Source organism: Pipra filicauda, unplaced genomic scaffold (assembly GCF_003945595.2).
Source record: "Pipra filicauda isolate LSUMZ 115617 unplaced genomic scaffold, ASM394559v2 scaffold16_size7369187_pilon, whole genome shotgun sequence".
NCBI lineage: Eukaryota > Metazoa > Chordata > Aves > Passeriformes > Pipridae > Pipra > Pipra filicauda.
In genome coordinates this window covers 1,550,370-1,574,784 of record NW_024104207.1, presented here as the reverse complement: position 1 = coordinate 1,574,784, position 24,415 = coordinate 1,550,370, and the positions used below count along the sequence as shown (strand labels likewise).

General features: G+C 39.1%; 1 protein-coding gene and 1 long non-coding RNA gene across 23 annotated transcripts in view; one reads left to right on the top strand and one right to left on the bottom strand.

Moving 5' to 3' along the window:
- The first annotated feature begins 142 nt into the window (after positions 1-142).
- On the top strand, positions 143-2,436 carry LOC113983181. The gene is made up of 2 exons (XR_003539018.2): positions 143-236; positions 2,224-2,436. It is a non-coding gene; the product is annotated as an uncharacterized LOC113983181 (long non-coding RNA).
- Positions 2,437-4,139: 1,703 nt separating this feature from the next.
- AFDN (afadin, adherens junction formation factor) overlaps positions 4,140-24,415 on the bottom strand; it is a 124,162-nt gene continuing 103,886 nt past the window's right edge. For 5 of the 22 annotated variants that reach the window (XM_027712055.2, XM_027712059.2, XM_027712062.2 and 2 more), the window contains 7 exons: positions 24,102-24,290; positions 20,402-21,424; positions 18,522-18,557; positions 13,814-13,948; positions 11,159-11,675; positions 7,056-7,134; positions 4,140-6,313 (listed from right to left, as the gene is read on the bottom strand). In XM_027712055.2, the coding sequence (XP_027567856.1) occupies positions 6,169-6,313; positions 7,056-7,134; positions 11,159-11,675; positions 13,814-13,948; positions 18,522-18,557; positions 20,402-21,424; positions 24,102-24,290 (2,124 nt within the window). In that variant the 3' untranslated portion in view covers positions 4,140-6,168. Of the gene's footprint in view, positions 6,314-7,055; positions 7,135-11,158; positions 11,676-13,813; positions 13,949-18,521; positions 18,558-20,401; positions 21,425-24,101; positions 24,291-24,415 lie in introns of those variants that run through there. The other 17 variants (XM_027712066.2, XM_027712074.2, XM_027712070.2 and 14 more) reach the window with 9 other exon arrangements.

Sequence of the window (24,415 nt, the reverse complement as noted above, 5' to 3'; positions counted from 1 at the left end):
GGCTGGACGAGCGTCAGCACCGTCCTCAGCACCTCCCCGTCCGTGAGTGGCAGGGCATTCCACCAATCCTCGAGCAGGGAGGGGACGGGGCGGGGCAGCGCCGGGCGCCCGTGAGGCAGGGCGCCCCCAGCAGGGCGGGGGTGGCGCTATCCTCGCACCAGGCCTGGCTAAACGGGAGCGGGCTGCTGTCCCTGGGCAGTCCCCTACAGCGACCCATGGGATAAGTGACATCAGAGGTCCATATCCATTATCCCCAGAGGCTGGGGGGGATACTTCTGCCTTCCTGCTGTGTCACTTGGAATGAGTGACCTCAGAGATCCATATCCATCATCCAGAGAGGCTGGGGGGATCCCACCACCTGCACCAGCTCTTGGGATAAGGGACCTCTGAGGCCAAGGCAGAGAATTAGGGCAGGGAGCGCAGAAACAGAAGGGAAGCCTGGTGCTCCCAAGGCTGGTGTGAGGCTCCCCGGTTCCTGGGCCCAGGGGTGCAAACCTCACACCATCAAAAAGGGCGAGAAGGAGGAGGACAGAGCTGAGAGCTCTGATACTGGCTACAGGATTTCTCCCCGTGAGCAGTTGGTGCTGTGTGCTATGGGCTAAGGCTGCAAAGGCCACAAAGAAGATTAAGGGATATGAACATCTGTTACACGGAGCGTGCTGGGGATTGTGCAGCCTGGAGGATGGGAAAACTGAAGAGGATCCAGTCAATACGTATAGAAACCTGATGGGAGAGCATGAACACCACTGCACCACAGGACAGGAGTGTAAGGGTAGCGTGAGGGTGGTCAAACACTAGCACAGGCTGGCCAAAGAGGTTATGGAGTCTCCACCCTTAGAGCTACTCAAACCCCAGTTAGACCCAGCGCTGGGCGAGCAGCTGTAGCTGACCTTGCTTTGACACTTGGTGGGATGATGCACCACAGAGGTCTGTTTATTAACTGTGAACACAGCCAGTGTTAGGGCTGGACTTAGGACAAGGACAAAGCCTGTGGGTTCAGCTGGTGTGGGAGTCCTGAGAGGCTGCCCAACACAGGAGCTATTCATCCAGGCTGTGGCTGGAGGTCTAACATGGTGAGGTGAATACATGACATACAGTAGTAATATTCCTTAGTGCTCTGCTGTATTGCACTGAAAGATTAACATGATCTTGAAAGCAGTCATAATACCATTTGACTGTAAAATATGAGAGTATGCCAGAGACAAACATGTCAGCTTCTTGGAAGTGGGAAATAGCACTATTTTTGCACTACAGTTGCTTGGGGGGGTTTAAACCAAAACCAACATGATAATTACAGAAGAATCCAGTTCTGCAAAATAGAGGTCTCAAGTTACTGTCTACTGAACATGGCAAATGTGCTCTCATACAGGCAGCAGAAAATCCAAAGACACAGCAGCGAATCTCTCCATGTTTGGCACAAAGGGATAGCAACCCTTTACAGCAGAACCCAGATGCAAGCCATCTATCACAGACCAAACCAAACACCCCTGTGCATCTCCATCCACTGTCTTCTGTGATGCTGCACCTTCAACAAGTTGCTATGACCTGTAGCCTCAGTTTAAAAAAAGACCCAGCTGGCTGGTTGCAGTTGGGTTTGGGATGCAAAAGCGTAACTCAGTAGTTTGTCCTTGCAACTAGTTCTGCGTTGGTGGAAAAATGAGAACTAACAAATGGATAAAGGCTAAAAAAGAGTTCAAAAGTGCTGCAGTGCTGTGGATGTTACAAGATGTTGGCACTAAGTAAGGCAGACAGGATTTTATCAACATCAGCTATTTTGGGGAAAATAATTTAGTATCTTGGGGGGGGGGTGACTCACAATTCTTGACAGAGAGCTGTGATTTTTATATGTAATGCTTATCATCCTGCAGCAGCAATCAAGTCAGAACAATGTTATTTTCCAACAAAACTCAGCTTCATCTCAGAAGTGTAACGGTTAATCTCTTCCCTATTGCAGGTTTCATTCACTATTAATGAGATTAAGGATCTTGTTTCTGTAGGTTGTAACAGACAAGACTTAATTTATTATCACTCTGAACTAGTAACCTAAAACTGAGCATCCATAGACTACTCTTATTTAGTCATTTCTCTATGCACCTCTGGAAGGTTGGATAGTACTGAAAACTGTTCCATCTGTATAAAAAAAATAAAAATAAAATCACAGTATGATCTGTGACTCATCATAACAGCAGCAATTATTTTTAGGGATTTTCCTTCTATTTCCAGATTTTAGGAGAAGTTGCTTGATGGGCAAGGAACATAAGTCTGTCAGTGAGACCTAGGCAAGAAACAAACGTGAAATCCAACCATCTTCTGGAAATGCTGCAGCATCAGTTGAAAACACAGGAAGGAAAAGCCAATGTTTTTCCATTCTTATCATCACAATTACTATGTGTGTTTTAAGACTATTTTTAATGAAGCTCATTTTTTACCACTGTAGTTTTTGATTACTTCTGTTATCTAATTGAATTAGGAGGTAAAGAACAATCTTACACAGTTATCACTGTAAGGGCCATCATCAATTAAAAAACCAAGAGCTATGCTGCCAAGGCTGACATCATCATGGCTAGGCTTCGCGAACGAAGATTTGGGAAGGCTCTATCCACATTTGCTGCAGGCACGCTGGTGGCTTATGAGGCCAATACGTGACAGACAAATCCGATTGCAAAAGGCACAGCAGAAAGACTCTTTAGATGGTGTATTCTGCAATACACGGTTCTTTCTGCGTTGCCTTTTTTCCTCGAGGGTGATCCTGCGTGTGTTCTCGAAGGAGACAGCTGCGTTATAGATGGTGTGTCTCCAGGCCTCCCGATTTGAGGCCAGAGTGGACCAGTTATGGTGATCAATATGGCCAAGGCTGAGATGTTGTTTCAGGGAGTCCTTGTATCTTTTCTTCGGGGCTCCTCTCATGCGGCAGCCAGTGGCAAGGCTGACAACTCATGTTCCTAATGCAAAGCAGATGTTGTTCTGCACTGTCCAGTGTCATCACACCAGTGTGCTCGCTGAGCAAACTCGACCTGAATTGGGCAAGGCACAGCCCAAAACTTTTTCCCCACTGATAATGCATTACCACTGCTGCACGTCACACACAGTTCTTCCCCTGCAGCCCCTGGACTATTTTGGTCTGGAAATCAACGTTTCTGTGACACAGTTCATAGCTGCAATAACTATAGTCTCACCAAATACACCACTTTTTGCTTGTACCAGGTTCTTTGTTCTTGCTTAGACTGAGGGACTCCCATACAGAAGAGCAATGCATCGTTTCCTTTTTCTTCTAGGCTAGACATCCTACATTCAAGTAAGTTCTTTTTCCTTAGGCTACTCTTACAGTCAAAAGCTACAGACTCAAAACATGGATAAAAGATTGCCTTCAGCCATGACTTGAGGTCCTGGCAATCATACTTGCAACATACTAAACAACACTTCCAGCTTTGTGAAGTTTTTTTGTCTCCTTCCCTGTCTTTCTACTGTATCTCAAACTAAAATCCAGATTGTCCTCAATAGTGATTTTGAAAATTCAAGAATGTTAGACCCCACAACTCAAGAGATTAAGGTACTCACCTGGGAGGAGGCATAGGTGGCTCTCAATCCAGTGGACATACATCTACAGCAGAAGGCATGTACAGCACTTCACTGAAGCCTGGCTCCCTCCCCAGGCAGTGCTTAAACTGCTCACTCCCATTAACCACAACAATCACAGTGGAGACTGCATGTAATACTATTTGCTTTTTCAAAAGAAGCCATGTTCCAGGTTCCTCTTTGTTGTTAGAAAAACAACGTCAGTATACAAATACAGTACGACTAGCCTGCAAAAATGAGCCCCACTGGTATTTACTACTTCAGACGTTGTTGGTTAAGCTGTAGAAATCACTTCTTTTAAGTCAGTGCCACAGCATCAAACAACACTAGGCCAAGAAATTCTCCTTTCTGATCCATGAAGATCAGCCTCCTTCATTGATTCTCCATGTAAAATTAATTTGCGGTTTTCATCTACTTACTATGAGACACACCAACTTTGCTTGTAAATTTATTTTAAGGGGACAGGTAAGGCAAAACATACAAATAGCCCCTTTGTTTTAGGATAATGTTGTTAGGAACGCAGAATTAAATAACAAACAGTAGAAAAAACATTTAATGCAAAGTTAAATACAATACAAACTTTATTAAAAATAGGTTGCAAGTGAAATACAGTAGAAATGGGAAACTACAGCAGTTTTGATGTTTTTCATAATAATGCACAGACAAATATGAAAAGCACTTTTACACATATTCACACTTGACCCGAATGCCCAATAGCGGCCAAATCCACTCAACTGAAGGTTATAGGTATTTTTTTTGCTAAGCCTTTTTCGGAATCCAGCAGCAACAGTAATTCAGCAACAGCATAAGTTTTTTTCCTTAAGGAAAGCTTGTCACTGTAAGGCTGCTAGTGTTCTCAAGATAAATTGGGAGAGGCTTGCTTTTCCTGATGAACAGACATAGCAAGCATGCAGATCCTTCATTAACACTTTGAACCAGTTTAATCTTCTACTTCATATTTAACAGGTGAAACGGTAAAAGCACACTTTCAAATAAGAAACCTGAAATACGTAAAAAATATTTACACTCCAATTTTCATTAACTTGCATTTATTTATCATACAACTCTTATTAAAAGTGATTTCTTTCCTAAGGCAGTGAAAGTCTACCCCTTTGTATCTGGAAGTGTGCACAATTCCCTAAATATATATTTATAAGAGAACAATATGATACAGGAAAAAAAATCATCTAAAGCCAGTAAAGGGCTTTGTCAAATAGAAAATTTATTTGGAATCACAATATATATTGTCTTAACATCACACAATGAGAAAAACTTCGATGAGGTCCTTATTCCCAACATCATCAGCCACATAAGCATAGCTGAAGAAATAGTGGGAGGAAAAAGATTAACAATTTAAAATTAAATAAGGCTATTACAGTGTGAAAAAATAGCTTGAACTGCCAAAAATGTTTTCAGTACAACAGTAACAGGATGTCAGTAAAGCCAGCTAGACTGAAGAAGAGCTCACTAGCACTGCTTCCTCAGCATAAGCAGTGATGGTTCCTTGCCAGCACACCAGCTCTGTTAATGACCTTACTAACATTCCCACTCCCAAACTGCAGTATTCTATTTGATGCTTCATACTTCAGTCTTTTTCTCTAATATGCCAGTTCACATCTCCATAGAACAAAAAATCTATTGCTGAACTGGTAACAGACTTATCAATACGGTTCCATGCCTAATTACCCAATAACTTCTAAATCTGCCTTTGTCAGAAAACATATGTATCCGTTCTGCTCACCTTGAAACTGGAATCATTACTCCTCACCTTTAACATCTTACCAACATTTTGGTCCTAGCTGATGGAGGGCCACTAGTGTAGGCTACTATCTATTGCTTATGTAATTTTTAATGAAACAGTTAACCAAAGGTTTTTATCTTCCCATTTTTGAAAGTCTGAAGCACATATAGTGAGGATGCATCAATATACAGACTTTTCCATAACTACAGATAAACTCATAGGCAACCATTTTAGACCCAACAAATATGTAGGACTAGAAATGTTTTTATTCCAAGGTTCTACCTACAGAATGTGTGTTATTCCAGTACTAAGTAATGGTAAGATCTGTATTGATATGATCATTCTATAAACACCATACAGTATGTCAAACTTGCATATGAAGTCTCAAATTTAAGGTGGCCCAAATATTGGCTTCTTATCAAACAACCTAAAATACTAATTTTCTAGTGCACAGCTTAGTTTAGGCAGTTCAAGCTATTCTCACTCTCTCTGCTCAGCAGCTAAAACAAAAGTGTGTCTGTAAAACACCAGGAAACAGAACTTGACAAGTGCTACTTGGTCTGGTGCACAAGAACTTAACCCCCAAAACAGAAAAGAAAAAGTTACCTTCACGTGATTCATATCTTTAAAATTTTACAGTGCTTTCATTGTATAAACCACAAGCTCCTGGCAAAGTAATCAGTTTTCTTGCTATTGCAACATCTCTAGATCTTAATTAACAGTCTTAGATATAGAGGAATCATAGTCACTCCTTTCAGAAAACATTCATTTTCTGTTCATTAGTAGTGTGCCCCCCATCTCAATCCCTCAATTTGGAGATCTTCCGTTACATCTGATAAGGTGCTTTAATCTTATTTTGTGTTCAACTCATTTTCCAGTTCCATTAGTTTCCTAGAAGCTTTTACTTTATTAGATACATCCTGACCCTGTGAAAAAAGTCGCTGGCGTTCCCTGAACGTCAAGTTTTCTGGTGCTCCAGGTAAATCTCCATCTTGACTGGAAAGGAAAAAAAAAAATACTTTTATAAATTCTGATCTCCAATACCCTTAAACATAATAATTCTTAATTACATGTATTGACTGATAGCTTCTTTGACTACAGCAAGTCTCTCCACTCTGTGTTCTGCAAGGTTTTGTTCCCCACACATACCTTTAATTGTGCTATCACTTAAGACAAATTTATAGCTTGTGACCATTTCTTACATCTTAAAATGAATGGAAATGCCTGCCAATTTTCAAAGTGAAGGGCAGGTATAAACTAAGGTTCTGTCTATATTAGCACAGCATTGCTGCTCTGGCTAAATTAGCAAGCTTTTCTATGGTGGCATAGGTCTAAGAAAAAGCACTGGAAGACAAAGCATGTCTTCAGTATGCTGTATGGTAAAGCTTGTATGAGACATATATACAGCTTGCATTATTGACACTTATTACAAGTTTGGTAACAATCCCACTTGAGAGGTTCTGTTCAGAGTCCTAAATACACATAAAACAGTTGCTGCTGTTAGCTTACGTAGATCATTTGGTTTAGTCAGTTGTAGTGTCAAAATTTGCTGCTGTTCAGCAGTGCTTCAGATCACCTGGGGACTTGTGGAGAACTTAGCTGTGGTTTATAGTAACCCATGAAAGAGCCAACTGCAGAACTAATGATTAGCCCACGGAGATACAACAACAGCAACAGAAAATACTGCAGAATTTAGCCAAGTCAGGTGTATACAAGTTCATGGAGTTCTCTATGTCACCTTTTAGATCTTTTGTCTCTTGGATCCCGATAACCTTCCCCAGCAGCTGCTCCTGTAGATCCAGTGTATGAATTTATTCCTTATGCAAAAGAAAAAGTACGTTGAAGGATTGCAGTTACAACACAAAAGTTTTATACTGCATTCTTCAAAAGGTGCAGTGCTTCTTTCCAGAAATAATCTCAAAATAGAATCAGAAATAAATCTGACTTCTAGAATATTTAAAACCAGTACTACCAAATTCCATCCCCCTCAAAACTGCTTAATTTTTTTATTCCTAATTTTAAGTCAGAACCCATTTTGTTTAGATTATCCAGCACACACCAAATCATGGTCTTTATCTTATTATGGCTTATCTGTAAGACAGACATTAGAAGTTGTTCAAGGAGATCGATGGAAAGAGCAACACACTTCGTTATCCTATGACAAGCTCCACAGGAAATAAGTTAGCTGCAGCTGCTCTCTTTCAAAAGCTGAAAGATTAGTATATATCATGTTTGCAGTTCAGTAGTCAGAATTTTATTTTCAGTTTAGTCTAAGTGAACTGTACTACTCAGAAGATGCCCCCTCTCCCCTGCACTTAAATTTCAAGCAACTATCTTGCAGCACTGCACCTTTAGGTTGATATAACACAACAGGTTTTATACATTTTATTAATTCTTTCTAAAGGCCACAAGACAAAACCTTTTATTTCCAATCAAAAATTTCAATTATTTAATTTATATTTAAGACCATATTCTCTTAATAACTGTCAAGAAAAGAGTAAAAATGAGTGTCAGCACACAACTCAGATTTGTCTTTAGATAGTTCTGGTCTCAATATTCTACATGTTATGTCTTGTGAGCCTTCTTTGGTACAAAAGGAAATGTTTGCTTCTTCCACTGGTATATACAACTTCTCATAAATATTCAGTAAGAGACATATGGTAGTGGAACACACAGGCAAATTTAGTTAGTGTTTTCTAGGCTAAATTTTTTCCACCAAAAATTTGTAGCGGATCAAATCACACTAGGTATGTCAGGCATATGAAGATTTTTTTTTTGCTCTCAGACATGAGTCTTAAATCAATGTAAGTACTACCCTTCCCTGCTTTAGAAAGTCTGGATCCACATGCTGTGGTTCAGAGTTTCACTTGCATTAGGATAATAGTTTTCATCTGAGTGTTGGCTTTTTCCTTGATTAGTTAAGGGACCCAATGGTCTTAAGAAACCCAGTGGAAGAAGGCAAGAGAGCAAAATTTGCAGAAGCGTGGTTTACTAGAGTTAACACTCAGAACAGGAAAGAGCTGTAAAGGACAGGAATGTAACAGAGTCAGCAAGATGGGAGATGGTAAACTGCACAGTGAATTCTGCATTTTGTGCAAACGGCTTTGTACGTTACGCAGGCAGTCTTCATAGAAGCTTGAGCAATCAGGTGAAGTTAACCTGTTCTCATGGCTATTTTAAAAATTATGAAATAAGAGTATTCAGAATTAGTTGTATGGTTTATGAATTAGGCTATTAAAGGCGAAGCATCGTATACAATATTCCTTAATTGTTACCAAAACCCTAACCAAATCTTTGTGGATTGTCCTTTCAATTGTTTTCCAGGAAAAACAAATGTGCACACACAATACCACTGAACATTTCACTTTCATGAGATTCATTTTTCAATTAAAATTAACAGAGAGCAGCACTGGGAAATGCAATTATATATGAAATGGTACTCTGGGTTGTGGATGATGGGAGGCAAGGAAAGTGGTGGTGACAACTAGTGACTGATGGTTCTAGGGTTGCTTAATTCATTACATGTCTTCAAAGTGCCAAATAAGGAAGGGAAGCAAGGCCCTTTGGAAGCCTATGTGTTGTGATGGAAGGCACATTTTACTCTACTATAATTATTTTCAAGTAAGAACTTCTAAAAAAAAAAGAAAGTCCTTTGAAAGAACAAAAATTCAGTACAGATATACAGGAGCAAAGTTTCATGTCAGAAGCCCGCCATTTCAGAATATTCCTAAGAGCAAGTTGACAACATAGATAGTTACAGTGATTGAAGATAATTTTTTCCACTATTCCCTGTCTTTAATCTTATTTTAGCTCACTAATTCTCTGCAATATCCAGTGTTCCATAGCTAGAGTCCTTCTGATACAAAACTGGCTGTGGGTTTTTCAGTGGCTTCACCTGCAGGGTAGGTATAATGGAACTACTTGCATTATAATGGTAGCACATAGCAGGTAGTGTCCAGTGTGTCTGCTTATACTCCAGTCTAACAAAAACACACTGAAAAGCTAAAACCTTCCCTCATCTTTCTTTAAGATTTGGAACCTATGACAGAGCCAGACAGGAGTGATAGATGGGCTTGCAAGACCCATAGACATTACTACATCTTGTGATCTCACAGGCAACACCAGGGTAAATAACGAGGCTTTTTTTTCTACCTTTAAATGAGAATTAGTGTGGATACTTTTTTTTACACAACTTGGGTGCTGTACTGACTCCAAATAGTGAAACTACTAAGCATCAAGTACATCAGTGGGACAGTACTTTTAAGTGAGCTAAACTAATGACACTTCAGCAATACTAAAACTACACAATACTGTTCAGAGCTTCCCTTCGACATTTCCCTTTGGAAGCAGTCCAAATGTAGCAGAAGCCAATTTGCCCTGCAAAGGAAAGGATGTCTTGCTGGAAAATGATGGCTTGAGCCTCAACTGAAAATGAGGCAGACAGGAAGCTCAGTGGCTTCATAAATACCCTAAATCAGATTCGTATACTACTGCAGCTGGGTTAGAAGTGCTTCTGAGAGATGGAAGCAATTCGGAGGCTGATATTCTCCCTGTGACCAGGGCACACCTCTGAATAAAGCAAGTAAGTGATTTTCCTAATTCATCAGGTAGTCAAAAAAGTGATGAGGGATATAACCATATTGTAGGCTTCCACCTGTGTAACTGAGACTTGAATCCAGCAAAAAAGTTATCCATTCTGCTAGAAGCCAGCCTAAACATCTTCCCCTGCGATCTCACGTGACTTGGTACTCTTTTCATTTTAGAAAAATGACTTGCTCAGCTGGAGTTGGTTGTCAGGCACTTGTTTACTTCCAGCATAAGTAAAAAGAATGAACGAGGGCAACAGAAGAAAATAAATGTAGGAAAAGCTGCCAGCAGATGCTGCTGTTTAAAGTCAAAGTATTGTATCAATAAGCTGCAAGTTTATTAGAGTGAGATATACTCAAAGAGTTAAGTATATTAAGATTCCTCCTATACAGCAGCAGTTTAAAAAAAATTAGCATGGAACTTTGGACTGGATTAGCTTTGACTTCATCGGTGTAGCTAAACTAGTACTCTGCAGATAAAATATGGTGCTGAGTTACTAGCAACTAGAGCTCTTCTTGAAATTAAACTCCATTATGGTTGGCCACTTGGAGTTACAAAAGAAACAAGATGAGGAGACAAACACAGAGGTGAAGAAGGAGTAAAGCAACAAGTGCTAAGATGAAACTTAGATCTTTGCCTCTCTGCAAGGAACTGCACTTAAAAAAACAGAACTACAGGAATAGTGCCTAATACATGAAACTAACTGCATGTCCTTTATGTCTCTTGGTGCTTGTGCGTTTCAGAACTACATCTACAAAGGTAATTTTTAAAGCCATTTGCACACACGATTAAAAGAGAGTACCCTGGTACCAACAACGAAGCAGAGGATAAGCTCTGTCCATGAACCCATTAGGAGAGGTTTCCTGTGTTCAAGAAAGGTGCACTTCCAGATGCCCTGAGTAAACAGTGGTCATTCATACAAAACAAATCACTGAAAGATACAGAGTGAAAGCCAAGACCAACAGTACTTTGAATTGGTTGAGTAGCAGTTAAAATAATTTCTGATTCATTGTACGAAAGATGGAATTTTTGTTTTTGAAAAGTTTGGGTAAAGAGGAAGAAAATTTGAGAGATCAAAATAATTAAAAATTGGAGGATTCATATTAATACCAGGATTTAAGTTAGATCACCAGTGTGAAAACAGTGATTAAGTGGGGGGGAGGGGAAATCACAAAATAAGCGATTCAATCTAGAGCACCAGAGTTGAAAACACAAGGATAGTTCTGTAGAGACGATTGATTTCATTGTGTCTACCTTTAGAGCTGCTGGAATGGATGAAACTCGGTTTGTTTGATGGGGGTGGGGGCTGGGTTTTTTTGGCAGTAGTACTGTTGGCATTGACTGGAGATGACTGGAATGAGTTGGAAAGAAAGATGCCATCTGAAACTGGGCGAGGCTGGCGGGAGGGCTGCTGTTGCTTAAGGGTGGCAGGAGGAAAGTCACCATAAGATTTTCTTGTGCTGGAGTACTTATCCTGACCTGCTAGATTGGAATCCTCCTCCTCCTCATCATCATCATTGTATGCAACAAACTTGGCAGTATAAATCGTGTCAGGGGAGAGGACCTGTGTTTTGAGGTAAGAGGTGTTTCGCTGAGGTGGGGGAGGAGGAGCGTTAGATGAAGGGGTTGGGGATGGGAGTTCATATTCCCGTGGAAGTGGAGGTCTGTACAGACCAGGCTCATCAGGTTCCAGCAATCTTCGTTCAGCTTCATCATGCTGCCTGCGCCTTTCAGCCTCTAAGCGACTGTAATATTCCTCTTCCTGTCGCCTCTGTAAGCCCAGAGGAAACAGAAACACACTGGTCAGACATTTCAGTCTAAGAGAGATTTAAGCTTTCCATCACTGAGCTACAAACATCTAATGTAAATATTTTAATTTTTTTTGTCTCCTTTTCTGGCAGTGAACAAAGAAGGACATCTCTATGGATTCGTATAAAGAATATTTACTACTATGAAGAAAACTGGCATTCATGCCTGTGGTCGCTAAGGCAACTGCCTGTGTGAACTAAGGGCAATTACAGCATTTATTACTCAAAACGTAACTACAGTTAATAAGGTGCAGATTTACTACAGCTGTAAAGAATCTGTGGGAGAGGAAAATAACTAAAATTAACTACCATCTTAAAAAAGGAACGTTGTAATTTTGCTTCATGCTTATACAATGTAAGTTAATCAACAGAGCCTTGGAATAGATGACTCCTGACAACACTTCTGGTATAAGTACCAGGAAAACTACTTTCATGCAGAAATCAGATTACAAAGAACTTTTCCAAAACAGACATCAAATGAATATTTTAAAAAAAGTTTGTAACAGAAACTATGCTAATGATATTTATAAAAGGCTACTGACCATTTAGAAGGCCATGAAATATCTTTTATGTATTTTTTGACTTTAAAAGTTTATTCTTTAACTAAATAACATTTAACTTTATTCAGCTCTTGTCTAAGACACACGGTAAATTAATACAAGAGTTTATTCAGTAGTTTGGTAACGAATGAAAATGTGTATTTGGGAACTGTATGTTACCAAACCCCTTGTGTATAAGCATAGTAAGCTTCTGCTGGGAATATATGACATTTTGAACAGCCACCATATTTTTAATCCACATGTTTAAAGAAATCCACCTTAGCTGCTTATCTGTCCACTACTGAGTCAGTTATCCTGAAAAAGATCATAAATCTGGTCTTGTTCATGTAGAATAAAGAATGAAACTCATCCTCTTGTACTATTCTCTAAAACCATTGTACTGATGGTAGGTACCAAGTTCCAAGTTTGTAAATGTGCAAATATCTCACACAAGATCTGTCAGTGAAAACTGACAAGTGTGTGATCCAAATGTCATTTGCTTGCATTATCATCAGAAATTAAGAAAGCCTTGGTTGTTTTTTCTTGGTTGCCTTTTTTTTTTAAGCTTCCTACAGTATACTTTTAAATACTTTTCTCAGTCCAGATACACCTTCCTCACTTCTCATACATTTGCAACCAAAGCTTAGCTCTCTTCTACTCATCAACCCATGCTGCTTATGAGAAACAATTTAACAAAGCATGAAAATAAAGTAACAAAAAAAATTAATAAAGTTAATACATCTAAGGTTGGTCACTGGGGTTTTTTTAAAATATATTTGCTCAATCTTCCAAGATGACCACCAACACTACAAGATAGCTTTTTTTCTTCTTTCTGAAGTCAGTGTTACTAACAGGCAATCTGAAGAGAAGTAACTGCTCATTCTATAGGAACAAGAGGATCTTAAACACGCTAAAAGCCAAATGAACTGCTTCGTCTTCTAGTTTTGATCAATAAAGCTTCTCATGTATAATGTTCCGAAGAAACCGACAATCCTGAACTTTTACAATCTGTTTGACTGCACAGTGACTTATCTGCTGAAATTATTTATTTGCTTTCTAGAAATTAATTCTCTTCCTCCAATAGTTCAAACATAAAACCAATTTGGAATTTGGAATACTCATTACCACTCCACTGTATTTCATATTTCTCTTTGTATTTTAAAAATACTGAAAAAATATTTAAGTGCCATCTCTGAGATATAGCAAAACCCAATACCTCTAACTCATCCTTTATATTAAAGAAGGTACACAAGTCATGCTGGGGGACTGCAGGAAAACAGGAGGGAACTGACTTCTTCCATAACTTTCAGAAAGGCTATGAAGGCAAGTCCTTGCCACTGCTAAAAACCTTCGGACGATAAGCCTACTACCGCAATACCAGTCAACTCCAGCCAGCAGGAACGGGCTATTAATTTAATTACTTCTTGGTTTATACTGGAAAAAAGGAAGCCTTGGGTCACTGGGCTACTGTGTTTAACCCCTGCTGACCCAACACTGAGCTGTCCCTGGCTAGGAAGAGAAAAGGCCTGCAAGAATCCCTGCAGCACTTGGAATACCACAACCTTTTCTTCAGCCTCTCTCCTGGTCCGCTCCTCCTCTTGCTGTCGTCGCTCTTCTTCCTGCCTGGCCCTGTCTTCTGCTTCTCGTTTCCTCATTTCTTCCAACTGCTGCTGCCGTCTGCGTTCTTCATCCTGTAACTAACAGAGACACATCTTTAATTTTTTGCCACTCATGTGGGCAAGATGAGTCAAAAAAATGTAACCAAGTACTGGCATCTAAAAATAACTCATTCAGTAGAAAGTGGTATACTACAGATTTCCAGCTGTTAAGAGTATGCTTTGTTACATTCATTTTCCTAAAAATCCCTAAGGAAAAAGAAAAAAGACAGAGGTACACAGAAGTAAATATATAAAAGCACAAAGTACACAGGGAGACATTTATATATATGGACCCCTAGCAGAAGAATGAGGTGACTCACGTTCCAGACAGCTTCAGCCACCATAGTCTCATAGGTACAGTAAAGTGAAATTGAATACTTGGAACCAACAGTCCACAGCTCCAGCAGTCAATTTTTTTTTTCATTCTGGATTAGTATTTAAGCACCGGAAAATCATGACTCATTAGTCAAAGGATCAATCCATTTAAAGTAACAGGCTCATTCAACCAGTCTGCAAATAGTCTCAGGAGATAAATAAAATCTCCCACTGTATCTGCAGCAGATGTGTTTTAGAAAAAGCAGAGAACAAGAGAAAGAAAACTTTGACTACTGAGATTAAACAGCTCACATGGACAACTGATGTCCAACAGACAATACTAGTTTATATATGCTTATGATACTGAACTGACAAGAAAACTGAGCAACAATCCAAACTCTGCATGATTCTTTAAAGCTAACAGTGTCTAAGCCCTTCATGTACAGGAATATTCACTGGCACAATACTCACAAGTAGAAATTAACTGGATGTTAAACTAACTGGATGTTAACTAAAAAATGCTGTGTTATTTGTCACTGGAGCTATGTTTTAAAGAGATTTTTTTTTTCTTCCACACAAGATTTTTTTATACTGATTGGTATAAATCAGTAAATCACTGGATCTTGCTAAAACCTGCACATAGCAAGGGTACTTTTCTACTCCTGGATTTGTTTTTACAGTCCAGCTTCACTTACAAAGAAAGACCCTTAAGATACAAAGCAATAATGATATAGTAAAATTAATTTAGTTTTAATAGACTTTGCGAGGACAACCTTCATGTAAGTATCCCCCCCAATTAATTAATGGGAAATGTGCTTTAAAGCAGAATAGATTCTTAATCATTTTTCCAATCAATTCTGAAAAGGTCTAAATTTTTTTTACTAATTTTCTTGCAATTATTTCCCCCCACTGCTCATTTTTGAGCATGAAAGCTAATGAACAAAATGAATTCATTTCATTTAAGCAGTTATTTGGTGAATGTATACTAGAGGATGCCACCTCCAAGTAAATTTCACTTATTTAGGGCTAAAACTGTCATTCCTAACTAAAAACACATACAGATAGAGATCAAGATCAATTTGTACTGCAGAGCAGGGAACATAGTAGTTAACTGACTCCCTGCTTGGATTTAGACTTCTCTTTGTCTTGGTTATTAAAAAGACATTATTTTAGCAAAGGAGATAATACTGCTGTCAAAAGGAAAGACAGCTAATAATTCACAAGAGTTTATACAAGATGAGTAATTTCCTCTTAAAATCAAAAAAGGGCAAGTAAAAACTGCATGATGAGAAAACACAGGAAAATTCCTTGACCCTATCTCAACTGCATTTAGAAAATACCATGAAAATGGCAGTTACTGCTCCCAGGTTATTGTATGCATGCCTTTTTGCTTAGTAGCAAATATTCCTATTCATATGCTCTTAAACAAGAAAATATTTCCAAGTAAATTAAAAGGAAAGTAGGACTGGTTTGTTTAATTGTCTTGTGACCTTAACTGAAGAAATAAGGCAGCTTGGGCAGGCTGCCCACCTGGGAACTGTTGTCAACATCTGAGTCATAATAACTGCGAAGACAACTGTATCCAAGTTGGAGGTTATTCTAAACACAATACCTAGTAAAATAACTAAAAACTCTATGTAAGGCACAAGCAAGAATACAGCAACTATCAAGAGATGACATTTCATTTCTTTATGATCAGTAACTAGTTTCTACTTTGGGGCATTCTCAGACCAAGGCAGGGAGCAGTGGGACGATAAGGCATGCCAGAGCACTTGCGGGCATTGGTGTCTGTCATTGTGTGCATACCACAGTACCCAATTCTAACTTCATCCCAAATTTTCAAGACACGAAGCTTTGTTTCCCGCTTCTAGTAAGAGGACTATTAGATTCCCGGGTCGAGTATTTCGATTTCATGCTTCTTTATCCCGATTAGTTATTCTCGTTTAAAAGTCATGTTTTCATGTGATTTACTGATTTTGGATTTTCTCCAAAGCTGCAACATGCTTATGTTTTAACAGGTAACAACTGATCTGTAGTGCCAGAGTGAAGGAGAAGAGTGTTCTGCCAGCTGTAACTGAGCAAAGCAGCTGAGTACAAAGCACCAATTCTTTTCCCCTGCTTTGTCCCAGCTCTACAGCAAAGTGCCAACAGTTCCCTCAGCTGCGCAACTGTCCTCCTATTGCCAACATATGCTCAAAGCACTTTTCCTACCTAGAAGGGCAAAGATGACCACCTTTCCCCTGAGCTATTGCTCCTTGTAAAAGGGCCAGTGGGCTGATCCCTATCAGGAATGTTAAGATATTCACAGGACTAGTTGGCATCCAGGAAGTCTCAGATTTCAGATAAAGTTCATTTCTCTAAGCACTGCTTAGAACACTCTGAAAGATGTTCCAGAAGAACTTTAAATTTATACCTATTTATTTATGACAACTAAAGCTGGGTCAGATCTGATAGTGGCCTGGGGAATTTAAAAAACAAACACTAGGCCAAGCTGACAATTCATCAATTCATGCATTAACTGTTCATCACCTTTCATCAGCCCTGTAATTAGCAGAACAGCTAACACCAATGCTCACATTAGACATACATAAAAAGCATTGAGCATGGGAAAGCTTTTTTTTTTTACTTGGGTACATGAAGTGGCATAGTTGAGATGCATTTATGTTCGGAAAGTCATATGAATAGTATGAAAAAGGTGAAAATAGGAAAAAGCAGTATTTGCTGGGTGTAGCGTTTAACATCATCTATTTCAGAATTAGCTTGCTGTCTTTTTTTAAAGCTAAATTTTTAAAGCTAAATCCAATGAACGTAGTAAATTATTGACTGATTCAGGCCGTGGATCCATCTAGCACAGTATTCTGCCTCTGACCATGGCAAGAAGAGCTGTACGTGAGCCTGTCCACTTCTTTTAGTATCTCCCTAGCATTCAGCACAGTACCAGAGATGTCAGCTGGTACAAATTTGTGTAATCCTTGAAGTAGCTGTTTACAGGCGTGATGTGTATGAATTTGTCTAATCCATTTTTAAAGCTGATGATACTGTCTGCCTTCACAACCTCCTTTCACAGACGGATCCAGAAGTTTACAGTCTGCTTGGCAAAATGCTTTATCTATACAGTTGCAGCTCCAGGGACCGAGGTTTCAGCAAAAAAATACAGGAGTAGAAATAAGAAAAAATACTGATAGATACTAAGTCTGAAAAAACCATGACTCCTAGCTTGTCCATTAATTCAGAAAGCTGGCGCATTTCACCTTTTTCATTGCTGTAAACTGCTTAACACTCACGAACCTCAGATACAAAACTGAACACCTCAGATTTATAAGTGTATCGATTTATAAGTTACCTGAAGTATGCATTTTAAAAGATGATTTTGTTTTTCATAAAGCAGTGCCAAATATGCAAATCTGGGTTTTGAACCAACACATTTACAGTTTTTTCAAGCAGCACAAAGTAATTATACTCACAAGAGCTGCACACATCACCTTTCTTTCAAACAGGTAGACTAATTATATAGAAATACACTTTGAAGGGCATGTACTTCTCTAGAAGACTACAGAACTTCTTTTCCATGTACCCATGTCCAATGAGAGCAAAAAAAATACAGAACTAGCTGGAGTAATAGCAATTACTTCTCCAGTTTGAAAGCCAGTTATGTTTTAGATGCAAGAAAATAGTAGTAACCAATTTAAACTGAAATTATATCATTACTGAATAACTGCATGTTTATATAACCTACTTGGAAATATTAGTTCAGAATTAATTTGAGTTCACAAATAATTTTTATGTTAATGACAAAACTGTAACACCTGTAAGCATTTCAGCACATTTCAGCACGTGCTGAAGTGGTATGCTGTATTTTTAGGCTCTCAAGACAATTTCACTTCAAATTGGAAAGGAATGGTGTTCCTAGAGCTCCTCTAAAACCTTCATGGGTGGTAAAGGGAAAGGAAGAAATCTTACCTCACAGCCTGTTCATTCAAAATTATTAGTAAGATTTTATAAACACGATTGCACAAAACAGCAGATACATAGCTTTATATTAGACCACTGCTACAACAAACAAATCAAGTTTGCAAGCAGAGCACAACATCTAAAAGGAAGGAAACACAGGGAAAGGAGTCACCACATCTGAAAACATACAAATGCATGCTTGCAGTTAACTTACTGCTTACTGTATCACAATGATTTTTGAACACCCAAAGATGCCAAATCATCATCCAAAGCACATAGAGTGTTTATTAACAATATAAGGAATTGAAATGGCAAAGAGATATTGAAGAGAAAGAAACAAACATACCAAATCTAGAACAGAGATTGCTGGCACTGCAGTCTGCTGCAGGTAGTAAGAAAGGGGGAAAAAAAAGAGAGATGCACAGTGAAAATAAAGATAGGTTCGACTTGCACTATTTCAAAAGCACTTTCTTTTATTTGTTTAGTCAGCTGCTTTAGAACAAGGAACTGAATTGACATAATCCTGAAATACAGAAATGAAAACAAATAATCCCAAATTTTTATTATTGCTTTGACTCATTCAACACCTCAGTAGTTCTCCAGAGATACTACGTATTGCATCTCTAGTAGTGAAATGTAACCAAAATCAAACATTAATTCAGTTCAAGACAACTGTTATTTTTTAGTTTCAAAATGTTCCAAAAAGCTGGAAGAACTTTATGTAAAAATAGTGTTTTAAATCCAGCACTTATAGAGAGGACTGATAGCAAGTTATGCAGTACAACTGGCTTTCTTTTAATGACACATGGCCTTCTTAGCCTTGCTACAGTAAAATTTCCAAGACAGTTTGTTAAAATGGCAGTTCAACTTGAAATTTTTTATGTGCATAGGTAACTGCCTGTGTGCTACAAATTACATGTTAGTGATGCTGGGCTTTAATGCAACCAGTTTGCCAAATATAGATTTTGCTTTTCCTTTCTTCAGTTTCCAAGTTTGAGGTATCTATTGTTTTACACAATAATAAAGTTAGCCACAAGAAAAAAAGGAAAGCAATGCAGACTGCAGCGAATATGAGAAGAGTAAGTTTAGGAAATCAAGCTGCCAAAACAATCCTGAACTCAAATACTACTCAAGCCACTAGCTATTTCTGAATGTAAAAACAAGCATGTCCAAACATTTCTCAAGAATTAAACATTGCTTATCACAGAATTAAGTCAACTTTTCAAGACAAACACACAGAAGACACTCAACATATTACAGAGCTAGTTTTTAAGCCTGGCAAAGCATAGCTATTGATATGTAACTTGGGTATCTCCATGCTATTATTCAGAAAAGAACAGATTTTCCAACAGAAACTTTTTCTCATTAACAGTAGTAGATTTAGCAGATTCCGAGAGACAACAGCCACCAGCAGAGTGATTAAAAACTTCATCATACTATTCAGTTGTATTATCTTTTTACATATGAGCTTCCACAGAACTGAAGCTAAAGTAAGCAAACCTTGTCCGATGCTGATCAAACAAGACACCCTGCAAAATCCAGGTATGTATGAGTTGGAGCCCTAGACAAGGTCTATTAGTTGTTACAACACTCAAAACCACATGGTTCAACCCATGTGGTTCCCACTGCCGGGGTCAGCACTGAGGTGGTGGTAAAGGTAGAGGTAACACCTTCCTTTACTTGGAGCAGACCAGCAACTTGGAATCGCCATTCAGTTCACGATTCCCTGGAAGCACTCATGTCATGTACTCACGTCCAAGACTATGAAGAAAAACTCTTGGGAGTAAATATACTGGGGGTGGGGGGAGGGAGGGAGAAATCACATTATTTTTGTTCCTCATTCTCCTACAGACTTTCAAAATTTCAAATGTTTTTGCATACCTTTCTGTAAGCAAACTTCTGCCATATTTTACCTTTTAATCATACTCCAGGTACATGGCAAAATCCCTTTATCCAAAGGGAATTTCTTTCCCCAAAACCAGAAAAGTAAATTCAATTGCTAAATATTCAATTGCTAAATCTATAAAAGGTAGCTTTGATACTTTTATAATACATCATTTAACTGGTGAAGCCACTCTAAGTTATTAGTTTTAAAATTCAAGATATTTAAGAAAGCTTCATCCTCCTTTACCCTTTAAGAACATCAAAGTACCAAGCCAAAGCATGAAAACCCACCAAGCTAGATATTTACAATACTTTTGTCTAGAAAGGATTATCCCCTTTTACCCTTGCTCTTCTTTCTGCCTCCAGTCGCTGCATGATGAGCATAGTATCCACATCATCATCCTCCTCTTCATCATCATCTTCATCTTTTTGCTTCGATTCTTGAAGTCGCTTTTGGAACTGCCACTCAAGCATGAGTTTACGGAGGCGGTCATTTTCTTCCGCTGTACGATCAGGCTTGTTCTGAAGTTCCTGAATCTCTTTACTCAGCATGTCCACAATGTGCATCTGTTGCTGCTTCTCCAGTTTCTCCTTAGCATCCCGTTTCCAGGGATCTGGAGAGAGGCTGTCACTAGAGGACAGTTCTTCCTTGCTGATAGTAATGTACTGCAGATCTCTCCGCTCAATAGTCCGAGGCTGCTGCTGGGGCTGCAGCTCTCGAATAACTGTTTCTTGAGACCTCTGCAAAGTTGAAGGTTTTTCTGATTTCACTTGCTGAAGGGGAACAGGAGGAACCACAGGCTGAGCAGGAATTAGTGGCTGAGAACGCATTTGGCCCAGTTTTCTCTCCTGCTCACGACGTTTCCTTTCTCGTTCTTCTTCCAAACGTGCCTTTTCCTTTTCATACCACCTCTGATGCTCTTCTCTTTTTTTACGCTCAGCAGCAGCTACCTGAGAGGATGCTTGTGCTCCTATCTGGTTTGGAGGAGGAGGGGGAGGCAGAGGCAAATCCATTTGTAGTTCATCAAATTCGGCTGCATAATGCACTGGAGGAGGCGGTGGTGGAGGGGGAAGATCTGTTCTGATGGGCTGGGAAATGGCCACTGGAGTCGGCTGGCTAGTAGCTGGAGTTTTCCAACGGCCAGGTCCACTTTTAGCTAAACAAGAACCAGGTGAGACTGGTTTGGAGGAATGGTTCAGATGTTCCTGGCTAGATGTGCTGGAATCCACAGATGAATTCATCCACTGATCGCTGTCCGATTTCCGATCAATATATTCCACATCCTTCCGTATAACAACTTCCAAACGACTCCTCTCTGGCTGGAAAACTTTATCTCTGAGCTCCTCCTGGGAACGAGCTACACGCTGAAAAAAATTTAAACAAGGCATGTATATCATAGTCCATCTATATTAAAATGTATTTGAAAATGGCTTACAAAACACATTCTTATTACTGGAGGTAATTACTTTTCAGCATTTTCATGCCCAGTAAGTTTCCCAAAACCAACAATAAAATACTCTTCTCAGTCTTCCTAACTCATTTGTGTGATGGAAGACTTAACAAGCTCCAAAATGCCTGGGAACTGGACTAGGAGGAAGGATGAATGCAAAATGGAGTTTAAGCTGAAAACCTCCCCAGCTCACACAATTTCTCAGGACTATCCCTGACATGCCCTCCCCCACATGTGAGTAACAAGAGTCCTGGCAGCTCTGAGCAGCGGCTCAGGCATACCAGCTCTGCCATTCAGGCTTCAGCTGGCTTGACTGAACATCTTTCCTATTGGGAAGGCAAACAAGAGAGGCTGCTGAGAGAGAGAAAGGGAGCCTCTGCCCACTCTCCTCCATTAACAGGCGAGATGACCCGCAGGAAGCTCTCATTACTACAGCGCCATTCAGGGTACGGAATCCAGGCAGGCAGGTCTGATTCTACCTGCTCCTGAGGCATGGGTGTATTGGTCTGACATTTTGTTGCTTTTTTAGTGCGTCAAACACCAAGCCTTCTTCTATACAAACTCAGGGTCTCATTGCACTCTACAACCACCTGAAAAGGAACACTGGACCGTAAATTAGGCTTATCAAATCTGTTAATTATTTTCTTGCAGCAAATATTCCTAGTTTGAATGTTAGGAACTACTAAGCACTGAACACATAATGCACCAATTATCAACAACTGAGAGAAGACTAACAAAGCAAACTCCTTTTCTTTTTCCTCCATCAATGACCTAAACCATGACCTCTAAAGAATGCCTTCTTTGAGAGGAACAAGTGTATTTTTTATGCTCTATTAGTCCAATAGAGCTGAACACACAGCTATTTGTTTTAGATTTGCTGTAAAGATGCACCTAGCCAAACAGTTTGCTAATGCCTTCAGAGCAGAAAACAGGCATTTAGCAGCTTTTTTTACAAGCCCGGTTCTCACTGCAAAGATTTAAAGCCTTTTTTAAAAGTCTATTTTCCTCTAATTTTCAACTTAAAAGAACTATTGTACGGCAGGTAAAAACTGTGAACGCTTTCAATGCTTGTAAGGAGATAAAGCTTCTAGCCATTTGCCTTATGAAAATGCTTTTCTGCAATGCATTCAGCCTTAAGACCATAGCTCCAATTCCATATGAGCCAACAACTTTAACAGATGGGCTTCGTCTCACCAGTTTTAACCACCTCATCTAAGCTATTCACTTAAGCTTGTCTTAAGCAGGGGAGAAATGCATGTCCAGGCAGCAATTATCATAGAATCTGGTTAAGACAAATGGGTAGGAACCATTCTCTGGAGGCAGGAACCTCCCCCTCTCACACCATTGACAGAGAGCACCTGGACATTAACTATGCAGGTAAGATTAGGTGAGATGAAATCATGAAACCTGAAAGAGTTAAGCGTGGAAGTTCATCAAAATATTTAAGAATCTATTCACCACAGTCATTTAATATGCAGCATTCTCCTTCAAAATTACCATCCTACTTTGGCTATAACATCTATACATCTGTTTTCTTAACAGCCCAAATAATTAGGATTTGATATCTATAATACTAAACAAACAAACAAAAGCACTAGCTTTTTATTCAATTGACTTTTTACTGAATTCACTCACCCATACATCTATGAGTAATCAATAAGCAACCCCTACTTTGCTTACGTACTTGCAATCTCAAGGTAATTTATAAGAGACTGCTTTTCCAAGAGTAAAACATAATGAGCCTGCTGTAAGGTTGTGCTTTTATTACAAATGAAGAAATAGTGGGGAAAAAAAGAAAAAAAAAAAAAGCTTTTTCTCTGTATTTTTAAGCCTCATGGATTAGAGAAAAAGATCATCCAGTAACTGGGATTTAGTAGATCTAGGTTTAATTTCCTGTATGATTTGAGTGAAGTTCTCATTTACAAAGAGCAGAACAACATTATTTTTTAATTTTTAAAGGTACAAATGGGGTAAATCAATTTCACATCAAGATGCATCTGCACTTTGATAATATATACAATTGAAATGATATACTTCTTTTTTTTAACTGAGAGCAGGGAATGTGTTTCAGTGAAGACTTTAGACAGGTCTCAAAGTAGTGTTTTATTTCAATTTTAATACTTGCCTTTGTCACTTAAACAACACACCCTTCAGGCAAAGAGATTTTTCCACATAAAACTTCTTGGAAGAATGGAAGATTTAGGTTGTTTTTCAGAAAACCATAAAACATTTTACAAGACAAACCATACTACCACTTGCACCCCATTACCTCTAACAGGGGATTAAAACATCCCAGATAACAGGTCTGCAGAACATGTTAACATAAATTCTATGAAAGGAAGAAAAATTAAAAAAAAAGCAAAATGAGAAGGAAAAAACAAACAACAGAAAAAGGCAGCATAGGCTTCCTGAACCAAAGCCCATCCTGGCAAAAGTATAGTTGTTCCCCTCTTGTAGTATAGTTTCTCCTCAGCAACTCAGAGATCACAGAGAGCTGTCTATTCTGAAAAAATGTCTCTAGTAGTCTGGGAGTGAAAACAAGCAGTTCTTTTCTGGTTTGTTTCTTTATACTGAAAAAAATTACTTCTCACCTGCATGGTAGTGTTGATAGAATGATTGCTCTCTGCCTGGATCTGTGGTTTTTCTTCATAGTTTGGCCACTGACTCTGAGCTGGACCCATTCGATCCTGGGACTTGGAAGCTGGGAATGTGAAATATTCTCTAGTATAGGTCTGTGTTGGGATGGGATAAGCTTCAGGTCGTGGTGGCAGAGTCTGTTCCTGAAAAAGGGAGAAAGAATGTAAGGCAGAATTTTCTTATCACATAGATCCGTATGTAAGATTGTTCCAAACATGCATTTCCCAAATGTTTTCTTTTGGCTCATAAGACCATTACTCATCTGGGA